The following is a 13,294-nucleotide window of genomic DNA, read 5'->3' as shown; positions in this document are numbered from 1 at the left end:
GCTTCACCACTTGCAAAGCTTTCCCATTGCAGGTGGGGACGGGGAGCTCAAACCTACCTAGATCCCTGCACATTGTAGCATGTGCGCCCAACCAGGTGTGCCACCACCGGGCCCCTTTTCATTTATTTAATTATTTTGTCTATCTCTATCTCTTCAGGTACTAAACTATGAGAAGCATATTCATTCTTAATCTACTCTTTTTAGTAAAGTATTTATTCATTACTGGATAGAAACTGAGATAAATGGAGACGGAAGGGGGGGATTGAGAGAGAAAGAGGGACACCTGCACAGCTGCTTCACCACTTGTGAAGGTGTCCCCCTATCGGTAGGAATTGGGGCTTGAACCCAGGTCCTTGTGAAATGTAATGTGCTCAACCAGGTGTGCCACCACCCAGCCTCCCTTAATCCACTTTTCATCACCTCCGAAGACTCAAATCACTGCTCTGTGCTCACAGGTTTTATCTTTCTGATATCTATAGTCAGTCATCCTCAGGTCTCATATTGCAATTTGATACATTTTGTTTTGCCATTTAATCCTGACTGTTTACTTACTTGTGTGTTTTAGAGCTTGTTATAAAGAGTGTCACCCCTTCAGAGGTTTTTGCCTGGTATTTGCTACTTTTGAAGCTCAAGGCAACTTTACATAATGATTTGAAGTCTAAAGCTGCTCCGCTCTTTCTAATCTGAAACTGCTCATTTGTTTTCTCATGTGTTATTCTCCATCAAAGGGAAGGTAAATGGGGCCCAAGAGATGGTTCACCTGATTGGGTAGAGTGCATGCCTTCTTACTAAGGTAGCTCTTGTTGGATCCCTGCACACCCATGGAGCATTACAGAGAGTGCCAGGGATGCTTCATTGATGGTGACTAGTGCTATGGTGTACACCAGCTGTTCTATTCCTCCTTCACTCAAAACAATAAAAAGTGAAAAATAATGGCTACTAACTCATAATACACATTCCTGATAACCTAGGATCTTTTTTTTCACTTACAGAAATATTTTATTTATTTGCTTTTGATTAGAGATACACACATTATAGATAAATGTGGGGGGGTCGCAGAGCATTGCTCTGCTCTGAATTATGATGATGCTAGGAATTGCACCAGGGCCCTCACAGTCTGAGGCATGGAGTCTTTTGCATAACCATTATGCTCTCTCTCCAGCCCTACCCTAAATTCTTTCCCTGATCCGATACATTTATCAAACTTATGGTGCTCTTTCTCTGTATTATTCACTACAATATCACTGATTTCCCGAAGAACATTAAGTGTGGTTTATATCTGCCAATGGTGAACCTCGACTCATGATGGATAAGGACCCTCAGGCTGAGGTCTCACTGCTACAACTAGAAATTCCAGGAAGACCTCCTTTCAGTCTTTTTTTTTTTTTTTTTTTTTTTTGCTCCTAAGTAGGACAGTGCCTTGGGCTTATGGCTGTCTTTTTTTTTGTGTGTGTGCAGATGGCAGCTGGCAGCACAGTGGTGTGTGTATCACTGCTGGTGAGGAAGTACAGAGAGGTCTGGGTTAATGCTGGCTGACTTCAGGATTAGGGGGAAATGCTCGACCTCTTCTCAGGAGACGCTGTACCCTTCTGAGACATCTCCTTTGTCAGTGCTCTTCACACTGCCAGAATAATAAACCAGTCGCAGCCCCTGCCCTGGGTCTTGTCGATACCAGTACATGACAAAATGGTTCATATGCTGGGAGCACTCCAGAGTCATCTCGTGTCCTGCTTGTGTGATACGGTATCTTGGCTTCTGGATGACAACGGCAGCATCCAGGGAAACTGTATAGAGGAAAAATGACAAGGGTTAAGAATCCTATAAAAAGCATTAGGATCACTTGTTCCTGCAAGGAAAAAGAGAAAGGCTTGGGACCAGGATTGTGCAAAGCCCTGACAGAGGTTCCAGTTGAGCCCAGAACTAACTCACCTGCCCCCAGGAGACACAAGATGACACTAAAGAGACTGGAGCTCATGGCAGAAGCAGGTTAAGAAGGACGTTGTCCCAGCTAAATGCTCAGATCCAGGAGACAGGAGAGGGAGCTTGGAGGCTCTTCAGCAATGGGTGGGTGCCATGTCACTTCCCCTCCAGCCCCCAGATGCTCCAGGTTTTGATGCTTTGTGACTCAGCTGAGGAAGAAGGTCTACTCCACCCATCATCATGACTGAGGGCTGCCTGCAGGGGCAGTGGGGTGGGGTTTGCAAGCAATGAACTGAGGTGTGTCTCACACCCTTGGCTTCCTTGTTCTCAGGCAGTTGTGCATCTGTCTGCACCTGCCTTTGCTACCTCATACAAATCCTTCCCCAGTGGATCTCAGGAGAGATTACAGTAAGCTTCTGCCTCTTTCAGAACTGAAACTAGTCAAACCACAAAGGACATCTTCAAAGCCCTCCTGATGCAGGGTAGGCGCCTAATCTGTGTTGAACCTTCTCCTCAGGCAGTTTCTGCCAAAGCTCGGCACAGTGCCCCACATCTCTGTGGAACTTCAGCGCCATCTTGTGGGTCATCGCTGAATTTTCATCATTATTCCCTCAGCAATGACAAAGTAAAGTAGCTGTTACAAGAGTCACATGGCATCTATCAGAGGCCATGTTTAAACCAAGCATAAGTAAATGAATAATGCAGAAAGAAATAATTGTGTTTGTTTGAATTGGCACACCTCATATGTTTGTCTTAATCATTTTGTAAAGCATTTCATGTTTTGGCTATTGCAAATTGTAATGCTATAGGTGATTTCACCTTCTTCACCCCATCTTGCATGGAGCTTGAAGGAATCATGTGAAGTGACATAAGTCAGAAAGAAAAAGATGAATATGGGATGATCTCACTCATAGACAGAAGTTGAAAAACAAAATTGAAAGGGAAAACACAAAGCCAAACTTGGACTGGAGTTGGTGTCTTGCCCCAAAGTAAAAGACCTTGGCGTGGGAGGGAGAGTTCAGGTCCTGGAACATGGTGGCAGAAGAGGATCTAGTGGTGCGTTTATTGTTATGTGGAAATGTTATGCATATACAAACTATTGTATTTTACTCTTGACTGTAAACCATTAATTATCCAATAAAGAAATGTAATAAAATAAAATAAAAAATTGTGCTACTGTGAACATAGGTATACACAGATAATTTTGGGTGAATGCGATTGGTTCCTTAAGGTGTTTCCCCAGGAGAGGAATTTCAGGGTCATAGGTAGGTCCACGTCTAGATGAGAGTTCTTTTACCGTCACCTATCAGGTCTGTAATTAATGTATTCAGTCCCACTGTCCCTAGAGAACATTCATGGCTCCTGGTGGCCATTTTTTCCATTTTTTATTTGTGTAAGACAGAGGGAAACTGAAAAATTTGAGTGATAAGGGGGAAATAGTGAGTGAGAGAGAAAGACAGACACCTGCAGACCTGCTTCAATACTTGTGAAGTGTCCCCCCTGTATGTGGGGAGTGGGGACTTGAACTCTAGTCCTTGTGTTTAGTACACTGTGCATTTAATTGGATGTGCCACTGCCCAGCCCCTACAACATTTGTATTTTCAGAGTATGTGTGTGTTGCCTCAATAGGCCCATCTATGGATCTCTCAACTGTCTTGGTAGCAAGATGGTGGCTTCCATGTTGCACAAGGCCTATTATCACACAGATACACAGATATAGAATGGGGTTAGCAGGATGGAAAGACTAGAGAGTAAGATAATGATTTTAATCTTTTTTTCATTACCAGGGATCCATTGCTTCAAGCTGACTCTTTCAAATAGAGAGTGACAGAGACCAAGAGGCAGAGGGAAAGAAGGAAAGTATCACAATATTAAAGTTTTCCCTGTTGTGATGGGGTCAGGCTGGAATCCTGGGTGCATGCATGGCAAAGCAAACACTCATGTCAGGTGGGATATCTGGCTATGCCCGTGCTGTTTTTATTTTTATGTTTTATTTAATTCATCATTTGCCTTGCCAAGTACAGCATACACATTACCATGCACAAGATCAAGAGTTCAAGCTCCTTGCCCCCATCTGCAGAGGCAAAGCTTCATAAGTAGTGAAGCAGTGCTGTAGGTAACTCTCTTTTGTCTTTTTACTCCCCATCTATTTCTATCTCTACTCTATTATCTCTTACCTTCTATAAAAAAATGGCTAGGGGCCAGGTGGTGGTGCACAATGCACAAGGAGCCAGGTTCATATCCCTAGAGGTAATGCTTTGCAAGTGGTGAAGCAGTGTTTGGGTGTCTCTATCTCTCTGTCTCTCTCTCCCCTCTTAAATTCTCTCTGCCTCTACCCAATAAATAAATAAATACAATATTTAAAAATAAAAGGCTAACAGAATGGAGGACTTATGCGGACACCAAGTCCCAACAATAATCCCAGTAGCAAGAAGAGACAGAGTCATTTGCTTATTTATTTTTTATTTATTTAGAGAGAGAATCAGAACATTATTCTGAATTGGGACCTCACACTAGCCAGTCCAATGTTTTACTTACTGCACCACACCCAGGCATCTCTCAAATGTTGGTTTTGTAGAGACATCATATTCATGTGAGCTATCTGCTTGTCAGGAATGACTGCTTTTAATTGGATAAATGAATGGGGCCCAAAAATACAGTCTCCCAGACCAAATCAAATTGATGGAGTTTACTGTCAACAATATTTATACCCCTTACCCATATTAGGGAGCTACTCTCTTCCCTGATCCAGCTTTCTGTCCCTTTTCCAGCCATAACATCATCTCCCCAGACAATAACTTGGATCCACCTGCATATCAAATTTCAGACTCAGGGGGAAAAAAAACTAGTATAGCCACAGGCCCTTTGGAATATAACTAAGATATGCCTACTAGCTGTCTACAAAATGGATTACACCCCCCCCCCAATACTTAGTCTGCACTATTCCAGCCTTTAGGTTCATGATTAGTCAACAATTTGTTTGGCTTTGTACGTTAACTCTCTTTTCAGCCACCAGGTTCCAGATACTAGCATAATGTTGACCAGACTTCCTTGGACAAACGATCCCACCAATGTGTCCTGGAGCTCCACTTCTCCAGAGCCCCACTCCACTAGGGGAAGAGAGAGGCAGGCTGGGAGTATGGATCAACCTGTCAAGCCCATGTTCTGCAGGGAAGCAATTATAGAAGCCAGACCTTCCACACCTTCTGCCTCCCACAATGACCTTGGGTCCATACCCAGAGGGATAAAGAATAGGAAAGCTATCAGGGGAGGGGATGGGATACAGAGAGCTGGTAGTGGAATTGTGTGGAGTTGTGCCCCTCTTATCCTGTGGTTTTGTTAATGTCTCCCTTTTATAAATAATTAAAAAGAGAGATAAGAAATTTCAAAAATGGAAATATAAATGAATAGTCTCAGTTAAAAAAAAATAGTCTCTAGTTGCACAGAGTCTTTCACTTAGGAGAAAAGTTCTCTTAACTCCATGTTATCCTGTCATGTTTTTCAAAGATAATAGCATTTGAACCATGGGCCTCATATAGTTTACAGTCAGTCCTGTGCACATCACATTGAGTGTCAAGTCTGTGGTCTCCTTCTGAGCACAGTCTCATATCCTGTTCTGGGGGAGTCAGCAGCCCCAGAGCTGGACAGGAAGACACAGACACTCTGCCACAACCAGAGGAGGAGGCTGACATGACCACAAGCATAAACCCTTAACTGAGACTGGAGTATCCACAAGTGTCCCCACATCTGTGTCCAGAACTTCTCTCCAACAGGAAAGAGGACATACAGCATAGAGAGACTCAGCAAGGCCCAACCAGGAAGAGGGCTCTTTCTTTCCACCTCTGCTGGGAAACCCATCACTATAAATATATTCCCACAGCCTATACAGAGAGGGGAGTGATGTTCTGAATTTGAAGTCAGGTTATCACTTTTGGTGGAAGTAGACAAGAGCATTAAGCTATAGAAGCAGAACATGGATCCCAGGAAAATATTTCTGCACCATGTCTATTTCTTAATAGATATCCATCCTGCCATTTACCTGAGGTCACATGCTCTCTTCTTTAATATGTGAGTCACAATCGTGTTTTGTTTTTCTTTACCAGAGCGTTGCTCAGCTCTATATCTATCTGTCTATCTATCTAACTATCTATCTATCTATCTATCTATATGTATATATATTTGTTCTTTTCCATACTGGAAATGCAATCATTCATCTCAAATGCTCCTTGTCTTTTAAACTTCCCATTCTGTCATCTGTGTCACTGTAAACACATCGAGAATCCCGTCCCCACACACCCTCGGTGAAAGACACCCCATGGTATAGGTATAGATTCAGACGCTGGTTAGACTGCAGGAATGTGCAGCTTCTTGTCAAAGGATGGATCATGACTATTCTTTATCTTGTGTCATAAACACCCTGAGGCTGTCAGAGAAGAGAGTGGGATACTCACATAACCTGCATGGTCTTCCCTTTCTGTCTCCAGGAGCAGGAAAGAGGAGACAAGAGAAGGAGCAGTGACATGTTGTAGGAGTAGGGGGACCATAGGTGTTAAAGAAGAAAATTAATTAATTAATTAATTAAATTTTGCCTTCAGAGTTGCCACTGGGGCTCAGTGCCTGCATTATGAATCCACTGCTCCTGGTGGCCATTTTTCCCCATTTTTTTTATTGAATAAGACAGAGAGAAATTGAGACGGGATGGGAATACAGAGGGAAAGAAAGATGCAGACCTGCAGACCTGCTTCATGGCTTGTGACACAGACCCCCTGTAGGTGACAAGCAGGGGCTTGAACCCTGGTCCTTGTACACCATGATGTGTATGCTTAACTAGACCAGACTCCTCTATCAGGTTTCAGATACAGGCTTGGTTACTTCCCAATTAAACAAAAAGTAGATGGTTCCTACTTGCAAGCTGTTGAAAGTTTGGAAATATTCTATCTATGTATGCAGCAGAGAGCCTGTCCTCCCTTCCAGGCTGAGACAGTCTGCTGTCATCACTTCCTGAGCTGGGCAGGAAGGTTTTTGTGCTCCAGGCTGTGGCTGGTGCAGGGCTGTGCTATGCTGCTGGCACAGAGATACAGGGCTGAGTCCTCCAGCTCCAAGGAGCTCACAGTCAGCTCAGAGCGATGATCCTTGAGTTGTCTGAATGTGAACCTGTTAGGGACATTCCCTTTGTCTATGTCTTTCCCGTCATAATAGTGAACCAAGAACTGAGGGCCCTGGCCCTGAGTCTGTTGGTACCAGTATGCACAAAGGTATCCAGACTCATAGGAACAGTTCAGGGTCACTGGCTGTGTTTCTGCTTTGACCAGATATCGCGGCATTTGAGTAACTGCAGGACCCACTGAACCTGTTACGTAGGAGACAGAGAAGTTGAACACAGACAGATGAATAATTTATTGCTGAATTCTTACCCAGTGTAGGCTTGTGTCTAGTAGGCACAGAGTCCAAAACTCACCTGCTCCCAGGAGACACAGAGCCACACAGCAGAGAAGCCTGAAGACCATGACAGCCTCAGAAATCAGACAACTCCCTGTTCAAGGTGGACCTAAAGCTCTCCTCTTCCTGCTGTCCTGATCGGATCATTTGCCTCTGATGACAGCACTGATTCTACTCTAAATGCAGTCTGTGTCCTTCTTTTTATAGTCCCTTGGCAGGTGACAGGTTTGTCTCCTTTCTGTGTCCTTCCATGTCTGCAGAATCCTTAGCAAAGTATAAGTGGGGCTGAACACTGTCCTCATGTAATTACCTATACCTTTTTCTTTCTCCCTGTCCCAGTCTGACACTAATTTCTCCACCCCACCTGCTTGTTCTCCAGCTCCCAGACCTATCACTTTTCCTGTAGACTCAGGATGGTGGAATTCCAGACATGTCTGCCCTCTCTGGGCAGTGAGAGGTCTGCAGTTCCATGTATCCCAAGGTCCCCTCAATGAGCACAGTCTTCCTTCCTAAGCAGACATACAGACTCTACTTCACAAGTCTTTTTTTTTCTTTCTCTCTCACATACCCCAGGATGTCTGCAGTACTCTGGGTTCACAGCGCTCATTAGAACCTACTGGGAAAAAGCCCATCCTCTGAGAAGGCAGGAGAATATACCCACAGAATGAGAACATGCTCAGATTCAGGAGTAAAATAAATAAATAAATCTATAACCAACACACCCCAACTAGGGAACAACTCCCCTAAGAAGCAGGTATATTCCAAAGAAATTTGGAGATCATGTCTAGACTGAAAGAAGATTTGAGACCAATTGTCTCAATCTGTGCAAATCCATCCTGCACTGCATCAAATCAATCTTGTTAATTACATTTCCCAGAATTCACTTTCCCTTAGATTCAGGGAAATAGTTTATCAGGGAATCATCTGGTTAAATCTGGAATAAAGAATTTTTTTTTTAAGTCACCCTTATTCTATGAAGGCTGGGATTAGAGAAAGAGACATATTGACAGAAATAAAGTGTCAAAAGACCAGGGGCATCCTTGTCCTTCAACCTGCCTCCAGGTTATCTTCCCAAATGTTGGACAACAGCTACCCAAGGCAGTGAAGTCTGGGATAGCCTGTCTAAATCCCACCACAAACTGTCGCTTCCTGATCTGGGCAGGAAGGTTTTTGTGCTCCAGGCTGTGGCTGGTGCAGGGCTGTGCTAAGCTGCTGGCACAGAGATACAGGGCTGAGTCCTCCAGCTCCAAGGAGCTCACAGTCAGCTCAGAGCGATGGTCCTTGCTGACCTGCTCTACCTTGAAGTAGGCAGGGAGTTTCCCTTTGTTCCTTTCTTGGCCATCATAGTATTCAACAAGGAACTGGGGGCCCTGGCCCTGGGTCTGCTGGTACCAGTACACAGAAAGGTGTCCAGATTCATAGGAACATCTCAGGGTCACTGGCTGCCTTCTTGCTCTGACCACATATTTTGGAGTTTGAATGACTTCAGAATCCACTGATCATGGTGGGAAGAAGAGAGTCAGAAATCAGTGAGAGACACAGGGGGAAGTCTCCTTCAACAAGCATCACCCTGGAAAGTTTGTTTCTATGGCATGGAGAAGCCTACTCCAGTGTCACATGGAGCCCAGGACTTACCTGTCCCCAGGAGACACAGGACCACACAACAGAGGAGTCTGGAGCCCATGGCAGCCTCAGGGACCAGACAGCTCCCAGCTCAGGGCGGGTCTACAGCTCTCACCCTCCTGCTGCCCTGATAGGAACATTTCCTCTAAAGTCACTGCTGTGATGTCATGCTTCCTGCAGACTGTGTCCTGTTCTCTGTGGCCCTTGCAGGTACCAAGGTTTTTACTCTCTGTGTCCTTCTGTGCCTGTGTAGGCTTCAACTAGTGCTGACTGTGTTGACTGCAGCCTGGACGCTGTCCTCACATGAATACATACACCAAGTTCTCTTCTACCCAGCTACAAACCCTTGCTACTCAGTCCTGGTGTCTCCAAATCCCACTCCTCCTTCCTGTGCAGGCTCAGATTGCTGGGGGCCAGCCCCAGCCAGTTATTTAAGGTACCTTCAGGAAAAGGGGAGTTGGCATTGAAGAAATGAAGTGAGTGAGGTGTCAGCTGCTTTAAGTTCATAAGAGAAGCACCTCTGGCCTCTGCTGCAGAGGTTTATTTAAATACTTTTGCCTGGATACAGATGACATCATGTATAATTGTTTTCATTAGCACCAAGGATACAGTTGATATCATGTAAGATTGTTTTTATTAATATTAAAAATAACTCCAGACATTATTATCATTATAGGTATGTTCTTGAAAGTTTCTTTGGTCTTGAGGCAGCCAGCCCTCCCCTAAGTTTAGACCATCTGTGTAGCCTTGTTGTGACCAAAATAACTTCAAACATTGTTCCCTGTGTTTCAACTATCTGAGTTGGTTAGCATATCTTTTCTGGAGCTCCATCTAACAGCTTTTCTTCTTAACCCATTCTTGGATGAACCTAACTAAGTAACACATTTCTAATATCTAGCAAACTGTCTACCTAGAGAAATTGTCTGCTATAAAGTAAGCACACACCATGAGGACTCTCTTCTGGCTAATCTTTGTATATATGAGAGTTCACTAACTTTTGCCTACATCAGAGTTCACTAACTTTCACCCATTAACCCTTATATTAGCTATTTAACTACACAACCTTTATATTTATCACAGATATCTGTAAAGGAAGGCAGAGGGTCTATAGGTGAGGGTAAGCAATAGGGCCTTCCTATAACTAGGTGAAGACCACAGTCTGTCGCTCATACTATAAGCCACCTGTAATTCTGGCTTTTGGTCTGAGTCCAGCTAGTTGAGAAGCTGTAGTTGTGTCAAGTAGCTCTTTTTCTGAAAGCCTTTCAATGGGTACAACATATGCCATATTTTTTTCCTTTTTATTTAAGAAAGCATTAATTAACAAAACCATAGGGTAGGAAGGGTACAACTCCACACAATTTCCACCACCCAATCTCCATATCCCACCCCCTCGCCTGATAGCTTTCCCACTCTCTATCCCTCTGGGAGCATGGACCCAGGGTCATTGTGGGTTGTAGAAGGTAGAAGGTCTGGCTTCTGTAATTGCTTCCCCGCTGAACACGGGCGTTGACTGGTTGGTCCATACACCCAGTCTGCCTCTCTCTTTCCCTAGTAGGGTGGGTCTCTGGGGAAGCTGAGCTCCAGGACACATTGGTGGGGTCTTCAGTCCAGGGAAGCCTGGCCAGCATCATGATGACATCTGGAACCTGGTGACTGAAAAGAGAGTTAACATACAAAGCCAAACAAATTGTTGAGCAATCATGGACCAAAGCTTGGAATACTGGAGAGGAAGTGTTAAGGGGATACTTACTGCAAACTCTAGTGTACTTCTGCTTTCAGGTATATATTTTGTAGTAGTTTATGGATACGTGTTAACATATGATCTCTCTCACAGAAACTGGTGTATATCTAGGTTTTGGGACTTTGTTAGAAAGTGAACCACCTGAGATGGAATTAGAGAATACTATGAAAGGAAAGGTCTCACCCAAGTAATGAAGCTGAAGGGTTGTCATTCCACATGTGAAGTCTCTGGACACAGTCTGAAGTGAAGCATGTTGAGGTGGCAATCGTTGCATTGATTAGGTTGTGATTGGCAGATGCAATATTATTTGATATGGATTGGGAGAGGCATACGGGAAAGTGGGCCCTATCCAAGGGTTCCAGGACTGGGGGAAGTAGAGGCTCTATAGTGGAGATGTGAGGTTCCTGCTGTCTTAGGGTTCAAAAAGACAGTCGATAGTTAATGTTATCATCACATTAATTGGTAATTGGGTTAACTTTGAAAAGTCCTTTTGTTAGGGTTTGCTGTACAGTACCCAGTATCTTGTATATAGCTGTGCTATTGGTTGCTTCTGATCTACTTGGTCTAGGCTTTTGAGAGAGTCTGCATATCAATTACATAGCCTATATATTAAAAAGATTCAGTTTGTGTTTTAAAAAACTTTAAGACATACAATTAATTTTCCCCCTCTTGTATTAATTAACTAATGATTTATATGACTACATTTTACTAGGAGTGTACATAAACACCATTCCCACCACCGAAAGACTGTGACCCATCCCTCCCACCCACTCCCACCCCCCACTGGCCCAGGAGGCTGCATGTATACCCCTCACCACAGGGCTTTTACTTTGGTGCCCTACTTACAATTTGGTCAGGTCCTGCTTTTAGTTACCCTTTCAGATCTTCTTAACTTCTGTTGATGAGTGGGATCATCTCATACTCATCTTTATCTTTCTGACTTAGCTCACTTAACATAATTCCTTCTAGCTCTGTCCAAGATGGGTCAGAGAAGGTGGGTTCATTGTTCTTGATAGCTGCATAGTCTAGGCCGTTTTTAGTCTTGTTACATTCACTGCCATCATTGCTGACACTGTGTACTTCCCCTGGGTATCTCTTTCTATTGTCCCCAGGTGTATCTGTTTATTTTCAATATAGTCAATAAGTCCTCAAATTATAAATGCAATTGAAAACACATAGCGGGAGTCGGGCGATGGCGCAGCAGGTTAAGCACACATGGCGCAAATCGCCAGGACCTACATAAGGATCCCAGTTTGAGCCCCCGGCTCCCCACCTGCAGGGGAGTCACTTCACAAGCGGTAAAGCAGGTCTGCAGGTGTCTGTCTTTCTCTCCTCCTCTCTGTCTTCCCCTCCTCTCTCCATTTCTCTCTGTCCTATCCAACGACAACGACATTAATAACCACAACAATGTTAAACAACAAGGGCAAAAAAAAGGAAAATAAATAAATAAATAAATAAACAAATAGCTTCAGTTTAATCTAGAACTTCCTGCTCTGCAGTAGGTTGCAGCCTGTTCAGACTTTGGTAACAGACGTGACGTCACCTCCGCATTACACAAAAAGAATAGTTTCAGTTCGGTTCTTGCTTGCCTGGACTTTGTCTGACAGTGGCCATGACTCTGCCTCCATCATCAAATAACTGGTCTCCTTGGCACCTCTACCCTTCCCTGGGAAGTGAGAAGTCAGTGTTAGCTCTGTGTCTATCACCTACTCTATGAACTCAGTCACTCCTGAAACAAACAGAAAGCCTTGAGTTTCCTTAGCCTTCCCAATATGATCCAATCTCTCCACATCAAGCAGAAATCTTAGACAACTGTAGGTCCACAGTGCCCCCTAGTAGCCTACAATGTGCAATCTTATTTTGTGCAATTGTGTCAAGACTCACAAAAAGAAGAAGAAGAAAAGAAGAGAAAGAGGACGAGAAGGAAAAGGAAGAGAAGAAGGAGGAGGTGGTGAAGAAGAAGAAGAGGAGGAGGAGGAGAAATAGAAGAAGAAGAAGAAGGAGGAGGAGGAGGAGGAGGAGCAGAAGAAGGAGGAAAAGGAGAAGAAGAAGGAGGAGAAGGAGAAGGAGAAGGAGAAGGAGAAGGAGAAGAAGAAATATTTTCAAATGTTTCCATGGGTCACAAGATGAGTTTCAAAGCTAAGTTGACCACCCATCCTAGAGATTCCCTATCAAGACCCAACAAGTGTAAGAATTAAAATATTATATTTATTTTCCTGTTAGGACTTTTGTATGGATAAAATCTAACAGAGGGATTGATATAAGAGGTTCCTCTATCCATATGTCTCATTCACTGATTCAATCATGTAATAATTCAGTCTGTGTTAGGACACTCACTCTGCTCCAAGCACAATTATTGGAAAGTGTAAGAGTCACACAATTTTCTGGCAGGGCAATAGTGCAGCGGGTTAAGTGCACAAGCTCCAGCGCATAAGGATCTGGGTTCGTGCCTCTGACTCCCTGCCTGCAGGTGGGTAGGGAAGGGGGTCGCTTCACAAGTAGTAAAGCAGGTCTGTAGGTGTCTACCTTTTTCTCCCCCCCCTCTGTCTTCCCCTCCCCTCTCAACTTCTC

The 13,294-nt window shown here is 44.0% G+C and overlaps 1 gene segment (V, D, J or C); it reads right to left on the bottom strand.

Annotated features, from left to right (window-relative positions):
• Positions 1-1,206: 1,206 nt before the first annotated feature.
• On the bottom strand, positions 1,207-2,165 carry LOC132539947 (T cell receptor beta variable 27-like). The segment is given in 2 exon segments: positions 1,207-1,784; positions 1,930-2,165. Coding segments are annotated over 2 exon segments (261 nt in total).
• Between the last annotated feature and the right edge of the window lie 11,129 nt (positions 2,166-13,294).

The sequence above is a fragment of the Erinaceus europaeus genome, chromosome 8, assembly GCF_950295315.1.
Source record: "Erinaceus europaeus chromosome 8, mEriEur2.1, whole genome shotgun sequence".
Taxonomy (NCBI): Eukaryota; Metazoa; Chordata; class Mammalia; order Eulipotyphla; family Erinaceidae; genus Erinaceus; species Erinaceus europaeus.
The sequence above is the reverse complement of the archived record's forward strand: the minus strand, read 5'-3'. Positions and strand labels throughout refer to the sequence as shown.